The 24,876-nt window shown below is 38.2% G+C and overlaps 1 protein-coding gene across 7 annotated transcripts in view; it reads right to left on the bottom strand.

Annotated features, from left to right (window-relative positions):
- FANCC (FA complementation group C) overlaps positions 1–24,876 on the bottom strand; it is an 80,699-nt gene that overhangs the window by 33,972 nt on the left and 21,851 nt on the right. For all 7 annotated transcript variants that reach the window (XM_039567090.1, XM_039567093.1, XM_019288397.3 and 4 more), the window contains one exon: positions 22,136–22,230. In XM_039567090.1, coding sequence (XP_039423024.1) covers positions 22,136–22,230 — 95 coding nt within the window. The remainder of the gene's footprint in view (positions 1–22,135; positions 22,231–24,876) is intronic.

The following is a 24,876-nucleotide window of genomic DNA, read 5'->3' as shown; positions in this document are numbered from 1 at the left end:
AGATTCCACTATTACATTATGAATGCCCCCCAAAAGCACTTTGGAACATCAAAAAACATGACATATTACACAGCCACAGTATGGGTTTCTGGGGTCAGAGAGATCAGTAATTTGATCCTGATGACTTTTAAGGAATCATTTCAAGATCAATACCTGCAAGGTATTCAAGTACATGATAAAAAAACTGTCAGTACTAAATGCACTCCTGTATTGATGAAATCAGTCAGAGATCCTACACTACTCCAGCAAAATTAACAACTGTAGATCTACATAATCATCAGTTATTCCTGGCAGTGAATCAATTACCACTCACTGTCTAATCCACTAATACCACATTCTACAAGCCAGGAAAGTGGATCAATCTGCAGCAGAAATGCTGCATTCAAAAGGAAAAATAACAAGGTGTCTTTTGTTTTTGCATTTCCAGAATCAAGGTGGCTAATTTGGGAGAATGAACACCAGTCAGGCATACTGTAATATCAGAAGTGACTATTTTTCTTGATTTCTCTCACCACTAAGTAAGTAAGAAGGAAACCACCTTGGTTCTAGTTGCAAGAGAAGAAATCCATCCCCATGGCCTAGGACTAAAGTTCTGTGACAAACTCCCATTCAACCTGAAACTGAATTAATGAATAATAAAGCCCTCACAATGACCAGCTTCTCTGAACAACCTTGCCAGTCGCTTTATTATATTGATGCAATTTATACTGAGTAATACTGCAGATAATTCAAAATCTACCACTGCAGAGAGATTTCTAGTATCTTTGACAGGCAGATAATCCTATGAGCATTATCATAAAGACATAAACTCATTTCTTTATCAGTGTAAGCACATTGGTTCATACCTACAAGATCCTATAGTGGAGGCCTGATTTGACATTACTCCTCTGACTTGCAGATTTATATATATAGAGGCTATCCCAAATTAATTCACTCAGGAAAATGGAAGGAATGAGAATAGACTTGAAACTAAAGATTTCTGAGAATACAAATGGAGAAAACAAGTGACTGTTCTGCTGGTTATCACCCCATGTATCTGTCAGTAAAGCTATCCTACAGTAAAGCTATCCTGCTTAACTAACCTGGTCTCCTTCTCTGACAAGGAGATATGTTTACTGGATGAGGAAAAGGCTGTGGATGTTGTATACCTGGATTTTTACATGGAATCATGTTCTGAGTGGGGAATCATCTGCGGAAGGGATCTGCAAGGATCATCGAGTCCATCTCCTGCCCCTGCACAGGACATCCTCAAGAGTCACACCATGTGCCTGAGAGCATTGCCCAAATGCTTTTTGAACTCTGTCAGGCTGGTGCTGTGACCACTTCCCTGGGGAGCCTGTTCCTGTGCCCAACCCCCCTCTGGGTGAAGAACATTTTTCTATTATCCAGCCTAAACCTCCCCCAACACAACTTCATGTCATCTCCTCGGGTCCTGTCACTGGTCATTAGAGAGAAGAGATCAGTGCCTGTCTCTCCTCTTCCCTTCATGAGAATGTTGAATACCCCAATGAGATCTTCCCTCAGTCTCCTCGCTGAAGACCCCAATGAGGTCTCCTGTCAGTCTCCTCTTTTCCAGGCTAAACAAACTGAGTGACATCTGCCACTCCTTGTATGGCTTCCTCTCTAGACCTTTTATCATCTTCATAACTTTACTTAAGTAAAGCCTTTGACACCATTTCCCACAGCACTCTTCTGGAGAAAATGGCTACTCAAGGCCTGAGTATACCCTTTGTGTGTAAAACTGGCTGGATGGCCAGCCCAGAGAGTGGTGGTGAATGAAGTTACATCCAGTTGGTCTCCAGTCACTACTGGTGCTGCCCAGGGCTTAGTGTTGAGGTCATTCCTGTTTAACATCTTTACTGATGATGTGGATAAAGGGAACAAGTGCATGTCACAGCCCATTGGTATGGAGCGTGATGCTCATTATAGATCCTCATCAGGCTGAACAAGACACCAGACCATGTGTCAGGAAACTCCTATTTTATTGTGCAGTTGTCTTAACTACAGCAACCAGCCCACTGCTTAGACTGAAAAGGTGTTGGCTAGCAAGCCCTTAAATACTTACAAGACATGCTGGCTAGCACACCAGTATTTGTGGCTCACAAACCACAACACCCTGACTCAAAGGTGGTGGTTGACAAGCCGTAACATACCTCCACTATCTCCCCACTCCCACAACAAAGTTCAGTATGGAGTATGGGGATAGGGTATGATTTGCTGAGGTAAAGCAAGGGAAGAAAACAAATTGTTATCTCCAGACCTTAGATCTCACAGTGGTCCTGTCATGCAGATGGTCCAGAGCTAGGATATCAAGACAAATAAACAAAAGAGAAAGAGGAGAAAGAGAGAAAAAAGAAAGAAAGCCAGAGAAAAAATAAAGAGGGGACCTGATTCACTCCCTTTTATAGTATACCTGGTGCATGCCTTTTTATGTAAATTAGACTTGTCACACAGTTTTGTTCACTCATGCACAGCCAGCCCTTCTCCAAGAAGTGAGGTGGGGGTGGGGGACTGAGTCTCAAGGCAGAATAGGAACTTGGCTCAGAACAGCACTGCCCAGCTCCACGGACCCTCTCCTCCAATTACACCTTTCCTGTAGCAATACTCAGAATGTCTGAGACAAAACATGCTCAGATCTGATCCTCTACAGTGCCCCCTCAGTCAGTCTGCAGATGAAACCAAGTTGGGTGGGAGAGCTGATCTGCTGGAGGGTAGGAAGGCTCTGCAGAAAGATCTGCTGATTCAATGGGCTGAGGCCAGTGGTATGAGGTGTGATACGGTGAAGTGCTGGGTCCAACCCTTGGATCACAACAACCCCAGGCAGCACTACAGGCTGGGGCAAGAGAGACTGGAAAGCTGCCCAGCTGAAAAAGGACCTGGGGGTGCTGGTCAACAGTGGCTGAACACAAGCCAGTGTGTGCACAGGTGGCCAAGAAGGCCAATGGCATCCTGGCCTGTATCAGCAATAGTGTGGCCAGCAGGAACAGGGCAGTGACTGTCCCCCTGTACTCAGCACTGGTGAAGCCACACCTTAAATCCCAAGGCCAGTTCTGGGCCACTTACGACAAGAAGGACATTTAAAGTGCTGGAGTGAGTCCAGAGAAGGGCATCAGAGCTGGTGAAAAGTCTGGAGCACAGGTCCTGTGAGATGCAGCTGTGGGAGCCGGGGCTGTTTAGCCTAGAGAAAAGGAGGGGAGACCGTACTGTTCTCTGCAACTGCCTTAAAGGCGGGGGCAGCCAGGTGGGGATTGGTCTCTTCTGTTACAGTCTCAGTGACAGGACAAGAAGACATGGTCTCAAATTGCACCACAGGAGGTTTAGATTGGGTATTAGAAAAAATTTCTTGACAGGGTAGTCAGGCATTGGAATAGGCTGTTCTGTTGGTGGTGGCATCATCACTTCTGGAAGCGTTCAAAAGGTGTGTAGATGTGGCACTTGGAGACATGCTGAGGTGGCAACATGGCAGTGCCGTGTTAATATGGGACTTGGTGATCTTATAGGTCCTTTCCAACCTCCATGATTCTAAAGAGGACTACGCAACTAACACAGTTTTCACATAAGCTAAGCTAAATCTTTTGATACTCCTCTTTAAGTGAAGGCTGATTTCCACGTACTACAAGAGATTTGTTGAGTTACTCCATAACTTTGTTACTCAGAGACAATCATGTCATGAGGCATATGAATCTGTGAAAGCCTGGAAATTACTCTTCTGGAACAGAACTTGTCCCTCCACTTATTTAAGTAAACACAGTCCAAGACAGATACCAACTCATCTAGTGTCCACCAATCCAGCAAGGCAGGAGGCACTTCAATCTCTGATACTGTATTTACCAAGCAGGGGTACAAAAGCTCTTTTACCCCTTTTCTTTCTGAAATAGCCAATATTTTCCTGCACACGTCAATAGGGAAAAATATAGAACCTTGAATTAAAGGCTCAATTACTTCTGAAATTAGACATCAACACATAAACAGAACTTGATTTTTATTACAGGATGGCAAGTTTTATGCCAGTAAGTCTATTTGTGTAGCAATTGTCCTGGAATTTATGACACAGTTTCAAAGACATTCCAGGGGAGCCAGATAAACCAATTTATTTCTGGAAACTTCTCAACACAGTCTTTCCAAAATATTTATGGTTCTGAATGTCCTCAGAAGCAGATGTGAAAATCAACAGCGCCAAAGTATTTTGAACAGCCGAGATGGATGGTTTCACTGGGATAAGCCATTCAAACCTGACACTGATTAAGACTTCCCAATGATGCTACTGAACTCTTTTTTGCCATCTTGGATGAGTCTATCAAAGCAACAGAAGAGTAGGATGGAACTGATTAATCTATCATTTATTCTAAAGAATACTTCTCTTAAGTATATTCTCCTTGAAAACAAAGAGTGCAGTGAGTTTTTGAGAAGAGACCATTAATGACACTTTGCTGAAAATTATGAACTGTGTGAATCTGTTGGAGTAAGTACAGCACAGATACCCAAGGGGAAATTTCTGAAATCTGGTCTAGTAACAGGTTTATTTCTGACCTTTCTATCTGCTTCAAGGGGAACCAGATTTCCTCAGATCTGCTAAAAAAAAAAGCAGGTATAATATGAAAAACTACATCTTATTCAGAGGAAGCTTTAGAAGTAAGTGCTATTTCTTATTCACATTTAACCAGATTTTGGAGAGAATTTCTTGTATGTCAATGATTTCAATAGTCTGTGCAGCAATGTTGTTCTTAGGCGTTTCCTCTACAGCCAGATGGCCCATTGCTTTCAACACAAGTCTAGAAGACAAGAAGTCAAATCTATTTCCAATCTGGCTAAAAAAGTACTTAGAAACTGTATAATTGATTACAACATTAAAGATAAATTAGACAATATTTCCAGTCATTATTAAAAAAAATTAAAATACTATATAATAGGTTTTTTCTAAAAGTACCACACAATAGGATTCTAACAGGCCACATTACTTCCTAAATAATTTAAACAAAGTCCTCAGTAAATAAGATATACACATTGTTCTAATTTATTTAAATATAAGTTAACTTGTTTGTTTGCTAGCTTTCAGCAGCTCAGACCAAACCAAACTCCTGTAAATATTTTTTAGCAACATTTTCTTAGAAGTCCTGCCCAAAGGCCTATGAGTTTTATTGTGTCCCATATCCTCTAGATTAAATGACTGACAATAAAACACAAACAGGTTTGGTATTTTTAAAACCTTCTTACTATGAAATAAACAGCCAGTTCTGAAGAATCATAGTGGCTAAGTCTGTAAATGACAAAGCAGCATGTTCATTTAGAGACCATTCCACCAACTGTTTATGAAATCAATTCTGTGAGTGGGATGCTGACATAACACAATTCATATTATTTCCACACACTTATCCATTCACAACAAAGTCTGTGACTTTTCATTTTACTTCTAAGACCTCTTGCTCACTTGCTCCATGGCTCCAGTAAAACAGAAAAATAGGTTTCTGCAGACCAAAATCAAAATGTAAAAGAATATGAGGTATCAAACATCATAGAGATCTAAATATAATCTAGCTTTCAAAGCACTGTTTTACTCAAAACAATTCTGTTTTCTCAACAGTTTATAAAATTCTCAGTGTATCAATTAGAGGAAATTACATGGCATATATTTGTGAACAACAACTATCAGTATGTAAGAGCATATTTTATACACTAAAAAATAGTAAAAAATTGTTAAAAATATCCTTAAATATACCATCGATAATGTAACCAAAATGTGGAATTTCTCCTTTAAAACTGGTAAAAGTACATTTCAGACAGACAAAATGTTAAATTACATACATACATACATACATTTCAATGATTAGCTAGTCAACATAACCTGTTTACTTTACCAAACTGAGTCTATTCCAGTAACCACTCAGAGCTTCTGCAAAAAAGAAATCACTTCAGTTTCAATTAACATTAAGAAAGCTTGAAATATTCTTAAGTAATTTAGTTAATTAGGGCCAAAGTCCCTAAGTATAGGGCTAGGAGGGGTTTCCTTCCTATATTTCTTTCTGACATTTACTGTCAGGAAGTTTTCTTATTTCAGCACAGTTTATGGATACATGCATCTACGGGATGGTTTTCATCAGCTAAATTCTATACCAGCACACTAAATAAAACTGCTGGCCACAAGTACATGTTCTGGATTTACTGAAGCTTCTCATTTTAGTCCTTCTTCACTTGGAAGGAACGTCTGACATATGCCTACATCTAAATCTCCATTGATAACCATGACAGACTAGTTGATCATAAACAAATTATTCTGCTAAACACTCCTACAGAGACAAGGATCATGCCATTTAAGCATGTGATCAAGTTACAGAAAATCTGCAGATAAATGACTAGACTGAAATAATTTTGCTTTTGTGTTAAAAACAAAAACCCCAGGAATAATACTATTCTTTCAGAAAATTAATACACAGACTTCATTGCTTTTCACATATTCCCAGACACAAAAACACAGATTCTGTGAAGTTCTCCACACTATATCTGATGTAATAGAGCCCTTAACCCTGTTCTGTCCCTGAAGAATGTAAGCAGGCTCATTTTCAGTCAGTGTTTGCAGTAAAGGTGCTTTAAATGCTCTTACATTAGGCCAATTTCCTTAACTTAATGTTTTAACAATCGTAACTACAATTTGCTCTTTAAAAATAGTAAAAAAGTATGGCAAAAATACCTTACAGGACCATGAAAACCTACTAGAAAAACCTAACTGAAAAAAAGTCAAAAAACCATTGAGACAAATATGCTTTTTCCTTAAAGTATGCTATGAACTGTATTACTCTTGCTCATATATGTAGCTTAGTAAAAAGACTAGGCTCATATTCTACCTCTGTTTCCTAAAATGGATGAAAAATGTTACATGATCCTAATTTCCAAATGAAATGTGGAAAAGAAAATTATGGGGAGGGGAAGGGAAGGCTGCATTGTTGTTCCCTCACCAATTCAAGCTCAGTTACATTCTGTGACACCGCTACAGTGAAAACATGTTGCACTACTACTGTGGCTAAGGCCATGCATCTTTTTAATGGATGAGTTCCAAAGCCTAAGCTCCATCTGCAAGTCACTAACAAAACCCTCAGAAATCATAAGAAAGAAGCTGAAGAACTGTCGGGCTGGCAAGCTTTGAGTCTGCTCTTGGCCTCAGACAGGAAAAGCAGTTTCAAATCTCCTTCCCTTTTCGCTCTCCTTTCTCTTTAAGAAACACCCACCTAGAAAGTGCTATTACTCTTCTTCTTAAAAGAGGGGAGACTTTTGATGCTGAAATAAAACACACATTTACACTAACTTACAAAAGGAAATTCAATAGCTCTACTGGAGTCAACCATAAATCTTTTTTCTTTTTTTTTAAAGCTCTCTGGTTTAACTAGCCAGAGATTTAGAATTAATTTCCTTCTTCCCTCCACAATTTTCAAAAGCCAAAATACAAGCTTCCCACTGAAGAATTCCTTAAATCCACACAAAAATGATGTGGAAAAGAGAGATGAATAAGTTTAGAAAGAGTGGATGGATTGTAAAATTGTTTCACTTTTAATCTGTGAGTTCCATGATTTCTAGAAAAATTATAATCTCAAATTTATGCTTTTTTCAATGAATATATGTACCCAATGTCTGATTTTTATATTTCCAGTAGGTACCCACTGCAAATACTATACCTAATTTACAATGATATTCAGGAAAAATTAATCACTTTGGGTTTGGATTTCCTACATATCATGCCATTAAAAGTTTAAGGGGACAAAAATGTCCACTGAACTTCTTAGCAAAAAACCCACAAAATACACCTATAATGGTGATACAACAACTGCTGGTCACAGTTATGCTAGATTGAGCAAAAGTATCTAATGCCGGTAGAATTTCTTCAAATAGAGACTTTTTTTTATGTCTCAGCAACAAATCATTATTCTTTACTAGAGCCACCTGGCACAACTAAAGTGCTCTGAGAAATGTCAGTTGGCTAGCAAATTGTGACACTTGCTGTTAAAGCTCAAGCAGCCTTGCAGGGAAGTAGAATTCTTGGTTTCTCATTTTGCTCTTCGACATACTTAGCTTCTGTTTATTTTGGCCCAGAAGTCAAGAAATCCTTTATAATCATGTTAGCTTGGCATTGTTAAAGAACTATATTTGAAGAAGAGAGGTCTATTTTCTCCCAGCCCATTCATAATATTGTTCTATTTTCAACCAGAAGACTATGGTAATGCTTGCAAATTTGAAAACATTGCAAATTCACTTACATCCTACCAAGGTAACTATCTACAGGTGACCAGAGAAGGTCCAAATCAGCTTAAAATGCTGATTCTCAAAAGAGCTAGTGAGAAGACTAACTAACTATTTAGATGTATAATCTTCAAAATGTTAGAAATTACCAAGAACTCCCTCTGGCTGACTTTACAAAAATTGAAAGAGCAACAGCAGTGAACTCAGCAAAACTTCAAGACAACAAGGATTAGAAATCATTTATGTGCTGTATGTGAAAAGCCATCTTCATTCTAAAATGTTTTCTCACTATGTTAAAACGCTCCAGCCCCTGTCCCTTCTTGTACAAATAGGTTTAACATCTTTTATCACCCTCCCATCCTTTGTGAACTAAATGGTTTTACAACATATTCTACTAGAAATCTTGAATATGTACTATCACTGTATCAATTACTCATCTTTGATTCATCAGTCAATTCCCATTTTCACTGCAATATTCCCCCTCAACCAGAAGCCACCCGCTCTAACCACACCTAAGAATTTTGGGGTCTTTAACCTTTAACAGAACTGTACATTAACAAGTTTAAGAGGCAGATGTGTCAAATTTTTAGCAAACACTGCTATGAGACATGGGTTTCCTAAGGTGTGTACACCTTAGGAAGTGCACTCACTTCAAAAGGATAAAGTCCTTGTTACCTGGAACACAAACTAGTGGCACATAGGACAGAGAAAAGTGCCTGCTCTTTACTCCCTTGGGACTCATTGCAGAGCAAGCTGACTTGATTCTTAAAACTGAATTTTAACAATTATTTTAAAAGTTGAAAAGTCCCTTATTGCAATAGGAGTTCAATAAGTGATTGGGTTTTAATTAATTGCATCAGATCTTAAACACATGCCTATATTTCATTTGAGTCTTTTGTCCTCTGTTTTGATTCAAAAGAAAATTGACTTTGAACTATCAGTTACCCAGTCACACTTGAGACATTTCTTTCAAGCTCATTTACATACTTGATTCCACATATGCCTAATTACAATGTAAAAACTCATCTATCAAAATACATCCTTTCATGCACATGCACTTATAAAACAGAAGAAATCATCTGTTCTCAACTGCCGCTGATTTACATACTCAAAAAAAGGCCTGTAAATGTTGTGTAACTATTTCCATGACACCAAGTTTAGCTGCTTAAATCTATTCCGTGAAACTCAAAATTCCAGATGAGTATATGTCAAACATCAAGGAGGTGAAATCAGCTTTCAAAGGAGTAACTGGCCACAAGGTGAAAAAAAAACAGTAATTTCCCCTTCATTCTGGCTGGAGAAAAAGTACTCTGCTAATGGCTAGAGAGACAATAAAGCATTTTACAGAAACAGCAAAACCACACTGGGCATTGAAGGAAAAAAGTGGGAGAACGAAAACAAGATGAAAAGCTTTTAAATTAAACATAATACAGCATTTAACGTAACGGCAGAGGTTATTTCTTGCTGCAAAAACTACCAAAACATTCAGGTTTTAAAGTAATACGTATTTTAATAACAAAAGCCCCAACAGAGCACAACAAACATTTTAAAGAGCCCATAGATAGTACATTATATACTATTTACTTCAAGCAGAACTGATTTGGTAGGTAACAGCTGACAGAAGCAAGCAGCCAAAAGGAGGGGTGAAGGGAAGCTGTATTTTTTCACAATTAAAAACCCTTAATGGTCTGTGGAATGCTGTTTACTTCAGCTCTGTTTTACAACCACTGGTGCATGGAGAGGGGATTGACTGAAATGTTTGCAGCCTGTGGCCACCCACATTATGGGAAGCACTATGATTAAAGAGAATGCTACGTTGTTGTATCTGCCAGCAGTCTGTTCCATGCTGTAATTATTATACTTGCTGTCTTCTTATAATCTATTGCATCTGTTGCGGCAAGACCCCAGTGTAAGCACTGTCCAACAAGAAAACCATTGAACTTGAATAGCAAGTTATTTTTAATGTGTACAAATGGTCTGAAGACTGGACACTTTAAATACTTCTCTTTTAAGTTTATGACAACATTTTGCCTTGTAGGATAGCCAGTCACATCTACCACTGAAATACTCACTTTGACCTAACTACCAAAAGATATAGACTGACACACCACCCATTCATCCCACATCTTTATAATGAGCTAAGTTGTTGCATTAGATCTTTAAAGCACAAGAACTGTGTGAATTCTAGATTAGACATGTCTCTAGAGAGTACTAAAATATCAGAATTCCATCTGTCACTTTGTTATTATATACACTGAACATTTCTGATGACCCTGTAACTTCTCCCTTTCTCTTTAAGAATATTTAATATTTAATAGCAATAACAACCTTGAAAACAATAAAATAAGCCCTAAACACCAAAACAAGTAGCAGTTCTCTAAGCAGAAATTTTGAATTCTGATCTCTGCAATAAGTCGTAAAGGAGTTCAAAACATACTACATGCATTCTCTTGATTTTGTTCCGTGTTTCATCACATGAAATTAAGCAGTACAACACCATTGTTGGAAGCACAACACACAGCTGTTATTGCACTCTTCTCTAACAAATTTATGAGGCAGCATTTCAACAATTTTGCCAGGAGTTGGCTGCAGATGCTCCTGTGAAAAGCACAGATTGTCTACTGGCTGTAACTATGGGGTATTACACTAACCAGTGTGCCACCACCTAGCAAAAGAGGGAAGAAGGATATATCACAAGCAAGGCTGAATGAAAACAATCAAGGACTGAGTAACTGCCCATTCATCTCCAGCCACTCCAGACCACTTTGAGGAAGTATCTTTAGACCCTTTTAGATATAAGCCGTGGATGGAAGGCAAGGGTGAATTCCATATATAGTGACTGGGAAAAGCTGCCACAAAGACTCCTGAAGGAGCAGGGAAAAACACAGAAAAAAATTAATAGGAAAAGTATAAACAAGATACGTACGTTAATCACCATCAGATGTCTTTCATCTGAAGGAACACACTATGATCTTTGCAGTGATCAAAGGTCCTGAGGATTATTTGCACAGGTTAGAGAAGGAATGACAATGCTTTTCCAAACATACCAAAAAAGCCGTAAGATCTGTAAAGCCACAAGAGGGAGTCGCAGAAAGTGATTAACTATGAACTACTTTGGCCTCCAGGAGACTTAACATTTTCCATTTGTCTCTTGGATGCATGCCTCCTGGAACACAGACATCCCTCTTCCCACAACTGCTAGGGAAAACTAGATCCCCTGCTCCATGCCTCCCCATCCCTCCTGACATTCCCTTCTGATTATTTTTTGTTTTATCAGTGATACTATCACAAAGGTAAGAAATAGTCCAAACCAACTAGTTATTTATCTTTGTACAAATACTACTAAAATTGTTTTCCCTCTAGAGAGGGAAAATGACACCAAAAAGGTTTTTGTATTTGTATAAAAACCATGCTAAAACTATGCTCTATGACACTGATTCTTTCTCCTTTAACTTTCTCAGTAATAAATAGCAGGTGAAGTATGTTCATAATTTTAACTCAGATATCTCTGTTCAGCTCTTAATCTTCTTTCAAAGCTGTCTAGATAAGAAGGAAAAAATATGTTTCTTAGTATGTCCTCTAGCAACTCATAAGCCTTTTAATAGACACATTACCCATATATGTCATTAAAGTTGTATTCTTATCTCATAGAGACACCCTTTATTATAAATCCAACATTATTTTAGTACTTCTTGCATAAGATGGTCTTGGGGCCCATTTCCCCTGTGGAATGACAATTCACAAGTGATTTAGACTCTTCCTAACTTAAAAAAGCAAACTAAAGAACAGACATTGAGGTTCACTATAATTTGTGCACTACACATTTTCTTCACGTTACCTTAAATTCCTGTTTCCTTGAAAAATGTGAACTTGAAGATTTTCTTCTAGAAAGAATTAATTATTAAAATAATATGTTTTAAGAAAAGAAAAGCTCTTTACATTATGTTTGAATTACTTCTAACGTATGTCCTTTCCTAACAGTTTCTAATGTTTTCCTAACCATCTGACAAAGTGTACATACAAATAAATATAGTAGGTAATGAGTTTGAAAGATGGAAAGTATATTGGCTCCAAAATCAAATCAACATTCTTCACCTGAGAATATAGTAATTCCAGTTCTGTGTACAACCTACACAGAATCATGGAATGGTTTGGATTGGAAGGGGATCTTGAAGATCATCCCATTCCAACCCACTCACCATGGGCAGGGACGCTTTCAAGGCATTTAGTCCTTGCCTGAGCTACGCTGCAGCCGTGCCTGTGACTGGTCATGCACCTTGCTGCCCTGCAGCCTGACCCCTGGCCATGATATCACAGCTAAACTTTGGGCCTGCCTCGTCACTGTGGGCCTGGTGTGGCAGTCACTGGACTCATGGCTGACCCTGGTGATTGTCACTGGACTTGCTCTGCTCTCCTTGTGCACCTGTGCCATTTCTGTGTCAAGGCACAGCTGGCACCTGCCTTCTCCTCACCTGCAGATCCCAGCGCTCACCCTCCCCTGTGGAGCAGCCTATCCTCACACCAACCATAGCAGTCACTCAGCTACTCTCAACTGCCCCTGAAATATAATGGTCTCAATACTCAACTTCACCAGGTGTCACTAATAAGTCTTTTCAATTAGCCTCTCTATTGAACGCCCTCAGATCTTGTCGGCAATTGAATCACGAACCCAGACAGGCAGGGAATCTGAATCATTTATTCAAAGGAGTGAGTTGGTTTTATACACTTTTCCAAGGCACAGTATTTCCTTATAGGGTGTGACCACATCAGCAACACACTTTCTCAGTGTCCTCCTATGGATGATCACTCACTGTTCACCCATCCATCAGCTCCCGGCAGGCTCCTCTCCGTAGGGCTCTGCCCTGTGACACCTCCGCCCCCAGAGTCCGGAGGAGACAAGCCTCTGTGTGCCACCATGTGCTCCTTTGTGCTGCCATCTGCCTCTGCAGGCAGGTTTTACAGCTCACAACCCAATTCTACCTTGTAATTCCCCATAGATCTTACATTAATTAAGAGTTGATCTACATTTTGCCTCACTGAATTTTTTCCAAATGCTTACTGAATTTTCCAGCCAACAGCATTCTGTTCAGGGCCTGAATTTACCTTTGTAAATATGATACCTAAGAGGTGAGAAGTTTCTCATTTCTGAATTTATTCTCAGACCTTTTGGCCACAACTCGTTTATTATCATTTAAGCTGAAGCTCGATTGTCACCAAAAAAAAAACCCCCACAAGCATTTTACTGCATGAACTGAGGTCAGTGGAAGACTAGGATTTCTTACTCTTGCTTTTGTTAGGCCCATGGCACAAACAGCAGCATTTTCCTGTTTTAACTGACATGCCTGCAGTGATACCATCTCTGGAGGTTTTTTTTGCAGACATGGTTACAAAAACTGAGGCCACTTTTTCATAAATATTTATTCCATTCTGTTTTGAAAACCTTTCAAGATCTGGAAAGATTGCTTCTTGAACAGTTTTGCACAAGAGTACACAACATAAGGATGGTTCAGGCCACTTGATGAAGCATATTCAGGAGACTTTTTATACAGTCCATCCACGTGCATGGTATTCTTTGTACAATCTGTCTTGTTTACTCTTCTCCACAGGTGTGTTACACCTGTGCAAAGCCATTTTTTCTTGTTTCACTTAGCTCAGGAATTCTGCTTCTTTCAAAAATGACTTGGAGCTTCCGATGATCTTATTGTTGGATTTGGGTATTATTATTTTCTTCCAGAATCACAGAACTTCTTGATTTTTAGAAAATATGTTCCTGCCATCTGGTGACAAAAAGCAACTGCTGTACCCAGCCCAAATGACAACCAGGTAAACAAACACAGCTCTCCCTATGGAGAGGGCTGAACTTGTTTTCTAAAAACAAGCCTGATGTTATGGGAAGTTTAATATCTGGCACCAGCCAGAAACATCTCTCTTTTTGTGTTATTATCACGTATTTTCTTTTTATATATTTAAATGAGTAATCTTTCATGGGTGTCGGATTGGCTTTGTGTATGGCCAAAAAATACACCAGTTATTCTTTAGAACAGATGGCCTTCAGGAAAGAATCACAGAATATTTGGGTCTTTTCAGCTTTGTTCAGCACTGTGAGTACTACTCTGCTGAACTGGTAGGTATTTTTTGTTTTGGTTTTTTTTTGTCCACAGCTTTTGGCAAAAGTTATTCAGTTCCACCAAGTATTTTTAGATCTGCATGCCCTTTCAGCTCACCTTTTTTTTCCCCCCCCTCTGTCAGATTTTCTTTGATAAGGGCCCTGACAAAATGAGTACTCCATTTCCCCATGCTTTAGATTTGACTGGCACAACTTTTTTTGCTTTCTTTCAGCTCTAGTTCTCCACTTGGTGCTTGATGAATACAACAAATCACAACTTTGGTCTACATGTCCTAACATGTATCTCACCACTTGTTCCAAATTCTGATTACACCACAATCTCTCAGCTGTGAGTCAGCCTTTAAGTTTGTAAGACTGGGTTTTTTTTCAGTCTTTTTTACAAATTGGTTCACAGATTTTACTATTTTCAGTTTCCTTATGCAGTCTCAGACACATCTAATTTTTATGTTTTACTTTACACAATACATGAACGTATAGCTTTTGCATACATGTCTGAAATAACAGTTGACTCAGACATTAAAACTGGCATTTCCCACCCTCTCCATAAGATACAAGCCTATGTGGGATTAAAAATTGGATTAAAATTTTCATGAATGTTAAGAACACTAATAATTGCATAGCATAACAATAAAATTTCTAAAAAAACATTGTTCCAGTGCTTCAAGGCTTTAACCAATCATAAATTACAGGAATAATCTAAAAAATCTCCAAACATAAACAAAGCAGTATGACAAAAGGGATCACTATTCTGTAATTATCCAGAATCTGTTGTGTGCTCACAAAAGCCTCCAGAACAGGCAACCATTAGCAGCAGGAAATATGGGACTGTTCTTGTCTCCATTTTTATGAGACATATTTATTTAATGATTGCTCTTAGTTTTAACTAAGAAAGAAGAACTTTTGTAACACAGAATAGCTGAAGATAAAGCATAATGTACAACAGCTAATTCCCAGTTTTTATTTTCACCAGCTCCAGAGAATGGTCTGTCCATGCTAACTCTGTAAGAACGTCCTTTTATACCCATTGATTTTGTTGCAGAAGTCATGCTTAAAGTTGGTCCTTCCTTAGAGGGTGCACTCATTTTTATTTGTCATTCTCATGAGACCTCATCACACCTGAAGGACAGGAGGCCATCCAGAGGAACCTGGACAAGCACAAGAACTGGGCCCATGGGAATCTCATGCAATTGAACCAAGTGCAAGGTGCTGCACCTGGATCAAGGCAGCCCCCGGTACCAGCACAGGCTGGGGATGAACAGATGGAGAGCAGCCCTGGGGAGAAGGACTTGGGGGTGCTGGTGGGTGAGAGGCTGGACATGACCCAGCCATGGGCACTCACAGCCCAGAGAGCCAAATGTGTCCTGGGCTGCATCCAAAGCAGTGTGGGCAGCAGGGGAGGGAGGGGATTCTGCCCCTCTGCTCTGCCCTGGTGAGACCCCACCTGGAACACTGCATCCAGCTCTGGGGTCCCAGCACAGGAAAGACATGGACCTGTTGGGAGTGTGTACAGAGGAGGCCACCAAGATGATTAGAGGGATGGAGGACCTCTCATATGAGGCTGAGAGAATTGGGATGAGACTGAGGAAGAGAAGGCTTTGGGGTGACATAATTGTAGCCTTCCAGTACCTGAAGGGAGCCAACAAGAAAGATGGAGAGAGACTTTTTATGAGACCATGTAGCGACAGGACAAGGGGGTGGATACAAACTAAAACAAAGTAGACTTAGATTTGGTATTAGGAAGAAATGCTTTACTGTGAGGGTAGTAAAGCACTGGCACAGGTTTACCAGAGAAGCTGTGGATGTCCCATCCACAAGCTTTCAAAGCCAGGCTGGATGGAGCTCTGAGCAACCTGGTCTAGTGGGACCTTTCCAGCCCTGGCCATTCTACAGTAACTTTAACAAATTAAAGGCAACCCACCACACCTGCCTTTTTATCAAAACACATCCAGGGAGCACCTGGGAAAAGCCGCAACAACATTACCATTATTCTAATCCCTAACAACATCTAAGTGACATCCCTGTGCCACGGGTGTGAGTGGCAGCTTCCCTGCGCGGGCAGCGATGTGTGAGGGACACACCGGCGAGCACCCAGAGCGGAGATCGCCATCTCCTGGCTCCGAGCGGCGCCGGCTCTCACAGCTGACCCGTGCACTAGGAGAGGCTAGCTGCCGACAAGAGAACAGACACAAAATAAGGTGTAATTTGTTGAACCCGACATCGCGGGGAAAATCTCGTGCCTACGGAAAATAAACTCGTGAAAGCAGCAGCGGTAAAAAAACGTGACAGAATGAATTAAAACATGGGAGCAGGAAACCAAGTAATACGATGAGAGACATATGAAAAACATTCAGAATAGATAAAATACAAAGCATGACCATAGATAAATGAGTTATTATGAAACCATAAGGAAAGACAAAGAAGGGGAAATACAAAAAAACCTGTGCTGTTCAGAATACTACTTGTAATTTTGTAACAGTGAGAGAAGCAGGAGGCTAGAGAAAAGGAATAGCTGTTTCTTTATGCTTCTTTTTTCTCAAGCTATTTGCATGATGAGTTTTTCATTGTAAGCACTTCAGAACCACCGTTTTCTAAACTGTTCACATATACTCTTCAATGTAACAGATCCTTGGATATAAACCCCTAAGTGCTTAAAAACCCCCATAAATATCAATAATCAGTCACTATCAAAACAGGTGAAAACACAGATAGAATTCTTCCACATCTGTGGAAAAATTATGGGCAGAAAAATACAAAACTCAGTTCAACTGAATGCACTGTGCATTTTCTTATTTTCTTATTAGTGAGGATCCTGTACTGTTGTCAAAAATGTCAGGAATCTTAACATAGAATTCTCACTAGTGCTACCAACACCAGACAACAATGCCGTACAGTAAGGGCAGCAGGGAAGCTGGTTTCTAAACTGGCTTCTAAAGTTCATCTTTCCTTGGAAGAGTATTTATTAGAATGCTGTGAAACAGAAAACTGTGTACATATCAATATAAAATTAATATATGTGTACCTGTATGTAATATGAAGATTGCCATCTACTGGTATATAAGAATATACACCACTGTTTCTAAATTAGTAAACAGCTATCAAAATAAGCAACAAAGTTGTCATTACTGTGTTCTACAAACAACAGTGTCCAGTTTCAAACTTTGCCTCACATATTCAGCATACTATATTTTGTCAAATACACAGAAGCCATATATCCTACAACATAAGCCTCTACCCATAAAATAGATAAAGAAGAAAATACAACTGTCTTATTCTAAGGTCTGAAGACCTTACTGTAGCCTACCAGTATTTAAAGGGGGCTTATAAGAAAGATGGGGATAGATATGGCTATGCACGGGATACAGATTTGCAAAAGAACTACATATTTTCAGAAAGGAAAACTTGGCCAAGCCAAAAAAAAGACCTCTAAAAACACAGGGCAAGCCTTAGAGGTCTTCCACTCCTACGTTTATGCTGTTAGTATATATTCTTGTTCCTTTGTATTCCTTTGAGGCATAGTAAAGCACTGAAAAAAGAAATCTTAGAAAAAAAAGGAAAAAAAAAGAAAAAGACAAAATTTTAAAGAAAGGATATTAACTTTCTGTTTTACCCAATTTGAAGAGATGGACTGTAACACTCTAAGTACATATAGCCTTCCAACACAAAACAATAAAAGTAGTATTTGAAATAAATTCCAAAGCCATAAACAATTCATAACCACATCTTATAAACTGAGAGCAGAGAAGAAAGTGTGGCCAAGTTAATAAAAAGGAAACCTGCTTCAATTGGTGCAATGTGATTGATTGCAAGAGTAATGTGCAGTGAAAGGAAGTTGTTCTAGCCCCATCAGACAGAAGTCCCTCTTAAAACAACCTTACTTCACAGCTCCAAAAATCTCTGCTCAGAAGAGGCCAGCTGGAGAAACTAAGTAACTTTTTTAGACTGGTTTCATCAGGTCATTATTGTTTTTATTAGTGTGAAATCTGTGGCACCATGTATCTTGACTTCCTATACTGTGCCTGACTTTACAAAAGACCTACATAACCTGGATTCCAACACGATGGCTCAGAGTCATAAACAAAACCAGAAATATCTACCATTTTAAGTAGCATCTAATCCTAAAAAGACTGCAGTCTACACTGCACACTTTAATTAAATTTCAATAAACTTCTTTTCACAATTTATTCTTTTAAAGGACTTAACAGACCTGCACAATCTTGGTTTCAGAAATGTAGTAATAATGCATTTCAAGTAGGTAGCTACCCTTCCTGCCCTTAAAAACAACACAGCTTTTCTATGACAATAGCAGGAAAGTTAAAAAGTAAGCTAGCCTTAAATGCATTTTTTGCAACTTTGAAAATGCAATCTAGTAGCTAAAAACAAAAGACTTGAGATTAGTCTTCCTATCAATGACCTTAGCCAAAGATGCACTGAAAGGCCCCAGCACTCCTCAGGAACTGAGACTTGCCATGACAAAAAAAGCAAGGTGTAATTTCATAGTCAATGTACATAGCTATAAAAGCAAAGGGAGGAGGAGATTCAACACTAACGTGACTGAGTAATATTATTTTCCAATCAGATACAACTTGGCATTTTGGGAGAAAAATTTTAATGCAAGCCAGTTTAAAACCTATGAAACTAGGAAGAAACTTTAAACTGTTGTTGTTGTAGTAGTTAATGGTAAGCAGGCAAAGTTCTCTGTCTCCATTACAGACTTCTACTTATTGTTTGGGTGAGTTTTTTTGTTTGGTTGGTTCCTTTGCTTTGCTTTTTTGATGTTTTGTTTGTTCTATCATCAACTAAATGGATACCCAAAGATCCCAATTTATTTGATACATGCTGATCTACACAGTGAACTGTTCTGCCTTTTTAAAAACTAAGTATTCCTCCTCAGTGTATGCCGAAGTATGAAGCTGAGGAAATAAAATGAGCTATCGACTGCTGGACCAAAAGACAAAGCCACTCAGAAGATCACTTCTGTAGAAGGTGAAAATCAGTTCCTTTGGGTAAAACCCTTTCACACAGCTCCTGCATCAGTGTGCATGGACCTGATACAGATCCCCATTCTGTGTGGTCATGGATGGCTATCCATACCCTCCATGGAGAGCTTAAATACCTTAGATTATCTGCCATTTCATTCCAAGTACAGGCAAGTTCTCTACAAAAACCTTAGTGGCATTCAAACTTCCGGAGTGTTATTTAAAATTTCTTTCTGGACTTCAATTCCCTTTACATCATGTGGTCGTAAAACTACCTTCCTTCCTGTGCCCAAAAGACTGTAAATTTTTGAGTTTTGGCCTTTTTTCCCCCAGTGTACCACAACGTATGGGGCATCTTCTCCACAAGTGAATAACCTTGCTGTAAAGAGCTCCTGCCATATTACCAACACTGAGGTCAGATCAAATCACTGCAGAGATTGATCATCCAGTCAATATTAAAAGAGCTGATGAAAACCTCAAACTATGGCTCTCATAAAAAATGTGTCTTGATCCCTTTCTGTGACAATCGTTTGAGACACACATAACAAGGAAAAAGCAGTTCAGGAAGAAACAATGTTAAATGTACACTAGGTGTGTCAGAGGATTTACAGGTGTGTGTGTGTGTGTGTGTTACTTTTTTTAAATATAAATCATTATCACAGATGGCAAAATAAAACCTTTAAGAGTAGCAAAACATTTATTTCAGGTTTTTCCATAAAAACAAGCATGATAGTCCTTATTGTATCACAACTGCAGATGACTAGAATTACAGTGATGAAAAGGAAAGGGAAATAAAACCACTTTCTTCAAAAAGCTTTGTGATGATACCCACTGGGCAGTAAGAAACTGCAAAGAAATTCTACTAATTATAGAAAACAATTTAATAATACCCTTTCTTTTAATCCCACCTGCTGTATTTTAATGCTGTGTTACACCCACTTAAGGCAACTAGGTAAGTGCTGAATGATAAAAATAGCTAGTAAGATATGTTTGTGCTTTGAATTCCTCCATGCCCTCCCTCCTTCCTAAGATTTAGGTTAACTCTTGACCCATCAGATCACAGTGGCTATTACAGGTGATTGAAACATACAGAGTAGGTGGAAAAATTTCCACAGATTACAGGGCAGCTTGAATCAAATACTTGACATGTTAGTTTCAGTGTAAGATAAAAGCAGCAGTCCCATCCCCACCTATCTCCAACTTTGCTCCTGCTTACCTGATACTTTTTCTTGTATCAGCAATACCGTCAATTCAATTACATTAATCAGATGAGTCAAATGTTGTTAAGTTAAGACAATTGGTTTCTTCCCCTCCCAGAAACCAAAGCTATCTGTGGTAGACTGTCTGGGTACATCTCTCCCTCACCGCTTAACATCATTACTGCATATGTTATTAACATGCATCATTAATGCATAGGTATATGTTATGCTACTAAAAACCAAAAATGACAAATTTTGCTGTTTGATAACTAACTGCATACTACTGTGCCTCTCCTACTTCATTGCGAAGAATATAAGAAAGCAGCAAGACTACATTAGAAAAGGCAGAGCGGGTTTTTTTAATATCATTTTACTTTGGCATTCAAGCCTTGCCATACTTTGAATTACAAGTATAGTAACCTCAGTAAAAGCCTCCTGAAAATAAGGAAGAAAATAAGGGCGATTTTACTCAGTATTAAATTGTTCAAATTTTCATGGTATGTGGTACAGCCCACCAAACAGGTATATACAGGCATCCAAGGCCATCTAAAAGACTGTGAGAACATATTTCTAGGACTACAGCTTTTAAATCAACAACAGTTGTTTACTAACATAAAAATCTCCATCATCATCATCATCCATTATTTTATAGTAATTTGTACATCCTAGTATTACACGCATACCTAGATAATCTGACATACAAAATAAACTAGTAAGTAAGAAATTATCTACCTAGAGAAATCTAGAAGCATCTTCAGCTTTAGCAGAGCTGTACATAAATAATGATGACGCTGCTACATTCTCACTAGTTGTGAGGACTAAAAGATAAAAAAAAATATATTAACAATTCCATTTATATTTTTTACCATATTTTTACATGGACCCATGAAAAATGCAAGGACACAACAGAACTGCACTCTCAAATTGTTATTCAGCAATGTAAAGTATTAAGAAACAATGTGCAGCAAGCTATATACATGCTCATGTGCTTTGTTAATTCAGTGTGGAAATATATAAAATATGAACAGATGTGCCATGCAAAACCCTAATTTTGGGATTAAAGTTAGAGATTCATTATTCTTTAAGTCACTAAATAAAAATCCACACACAAGCACTGCCCCTCCCCTCTCTGACTCTCTTTGAAGAAAGTTTGGATACAATTAAATTCTTTATAGGCAGGAGATTAAACAAAAACAAAAAAGAATAAAATTACAGAACAAATATACATCACTTTCAAAACAAACCATGGCATTTCTCCAGGTTATTTATTTTACCCTAATTGAAAGGTTCTTTATTTTTAATAGCAACACTTGCTTCCCTTCTGATTTGTGGTTGCTGCTCGCTAGTCAAGGATACTGGACCTGGTGAATCTAGTTGGTTAAAAGCCATCAAAATCACCAAATGTAAAATGCCTCCTCCTTGTAGAATTTAAAATGAGAATAATAGTGACTGTGTTATAATTAGAATAATATACATTTCAACACAAGATGTATGCAAGTTGTCTTTGGAGCAGTTTCTTAAATGACAGTGTGTCTATGCTATAGATGCAGCACCTTTAAATAATCAATTTAATCCAAAGCAGTCCTGGGAAGGATTCATTCACTTACCCGTATCCAGCTGTTGGCCTTCAGTTCCACAGTGCTCTGTGGTTCACTGCTGTACAGACAACACAAGCACCACATCAGAGTTTTCTGGCTTTCATCTGTAGGAAAAAAAAGCAAATAAAGATACACTTAGAGGGAAAAGAAAAACCCAAATGAAACACAGACAGAATAACACACAAAAATCTCTATCCATCCACGAAATTGAAGCCTTAGTATCAGCCTCAACTCATACTGCTTCTATTCTACCAAATTCATACCACACATTTAACGTTACTCACTGTATCCATCTTGTGTAATCATTTCCTTCAACAGCAGTTTAAAAGGTACCAAAATGTTCAGAATCTATACAATAATTAGATGATCTTAAGAAACTTGCAGGACCTAGTAATTAATTTACATAAAAAAACCCTGAAGCTATCTTCAAGGAACTTTCAACTCAGTATAAATAATATCATTAATAATAGACAATAATCAACAGTAGTAAAATAGTTTATTACATTGTGTCCAAAGCTTGCAAAACTCAAGTATGCTCACTTAAGAAAAACTGAAGTTTGTGACCTATGAAATCATTAATGACTAGAACCTAAAAGATCAAGTTCTCTGTAAAAATACAGAAAGAGTCTCCATGCCTCAGGAAAATGACATTTCTGCAGACAGCAGAAAAGGTAAATGATGATGGAAAAAAATCCTATTCTGATTTTCTGCTCAGGATCAGAGTGGGTTTTACTTAACTCTAACCCACTGTTTGAAATGAATTCTCTTCTTTAAGAATCTATTATAAAATGAGCATGACTCTCACTGCTCAGATGCACAGATATTGTTATAGAGGAGACGATTATCTGAAGGGAGCAGCTGAAGAGCCATTTAACTCATGATTATTTCACACACCTTTGTTTTCAATAGGCCCTGGTGGTTTTTTTTCCTAATGTTCTTTGGCATGTAACAGTATGTTCTACAGTGAATTTAATCCCAAAACAAAACTGTGTGATTGAAATGAAAATTCTGGAAACTGGATGTAGTATTGTAGTCCTGACATAATATTCACTCAGTAAGCAACAACCTTCTTGTTAAAAATCATACAAATAAGTGATACTACCAGTTTTAGAAATTATATTATGAGATAATTTGATTATCAAGTGCAATGAGTGATTTCTTTTGTTTTCTGTGTATTTGTTATCCAGGATGTAATAAACAGTATTATTTAGAAGTGTTTTGTTGGGAAAGCCTGAGGAAAAACTAAAAGATCCATTAAGTAATGCCTGTGTTTTCACCAGGTGACCAGAGACGTTAACACTGATTTAAACCAGTATTCCTCATAAATGTCCAACAAGCCTGGAGGCCATTACTGACCTCCCACTGACTAACATCTCTGCAACAGAAATGGTTTCCCAAGCACACCCTTTTAACCGACCACAATTTGGGGTATTCTGCCATTCTGTGTTTGGGGACTTGTTTTAATACAGATTTTTACAAGGCTAATAATTTCCTAGGTTTTGTAATTCTGAAGTTAAAGGACACATCCTGCATATTGCTTAGCAGAAATTCGAAGTATCCCTAAACTCTGATTATAACTATATTCAACTGGCATTCAGATGTCAGCACTAATAGACAACTACCTCCTTCAAAAAAGCCTTCCATGTAAACTCTACTATGACTTTATATGGGAGGAAAAACCAGAATGGTTTATTTGTTTAAATGACTAAATCATAGCCAATTGCTTCTTGGAAAACAAAGATTTTAAAAATTATTAATTACTAATATAAAATATTGCCTGATTATGAAGTCTGGCTTTTGACATAACTTTCAATTACATAAATTACACAGAAAAAGGCAGAAAAAAAGACATCAAGTCCAAACCTCTTATCTCAAACATACATATACATAGTCCAAGTATTCCTTCTTTTGACTCACCCAGTTCATACTGTACATCTACAGTACATCAATAAGTCATTTTAATTAAATTTTTGTTTTCTTTTCACTTAAAAAAATTAAGATGAGGTGAAAAAAATGCATACAACTGCTTGAATAGACCTCTGGATGAAAAGATTTTTTTGTTACACATCATGACTTGCTGCATACTATAAAATACACTGCATGTATTGTTGCCTGTCAGAAATGTAAATCAGTATGACGAAAGCTAAAATCATGAAAACAGAGCTTAGATAAACTAAGATGGCACACTTTGCCAGCATAATGAGTTTACACAGATTAACACAGATACATTCAAACCTCAAGCCAAGTGAAACCAACCTATACTGATGTCATAGCTAAGCCAACAGTTTCCAAAAAAACAAGGAACTGGTACAGCTTCAGATTTTCCTAGTTTAAAAAATTACTTTTTGATCAAAACTGAGCTAGCCTCCCACAAGATTTGTGAAAAACAGGGAAGAGGCCCATACAATCCTCTTGCTGATATACCCTATGACACACTCTGAGGGCAACTCTTGGTTCACTGTTTTCTTTTCACAGCTGCCCTGAACAAGGGATGAAAGACGGGAAGATTAAGACCGATCTTAAAATAATTACTGCAGCTGCAAAAGATAATCATATCAAAAGACCAAACACAGAACCATAAAAAGCCTACTGGTGGATTTTTTCCTCACAGTTTTCTAACAACTGTGATCTCCATGGAAAACATACCATCATGATATGCACTGAAAAGCATTATCAGGATACAAACAAGGCATTTGATCTTACTATGGCATGAAAGAATGCCTAATACCGAAATAACCAATTAATACATC

This window comes from Corvus cornix, chromosome Z (assembly GCF_000738735.6).
Source record: "Corvus cornix cornix isolate S_Up_H32 chromosome Z, ASM73873v5, whole genome shotgun sequence".
Taxonomy (NCBI): Eukaryota; Metazoa; Chordata; class Aves; order Passeriformes; family Corvidae; genus Corvus; species Corvus cornix.
Note: the sequence above shows the minus strand (reverse complement) of the source record. Positions and strands in the feature narration are given on the sequence as shown.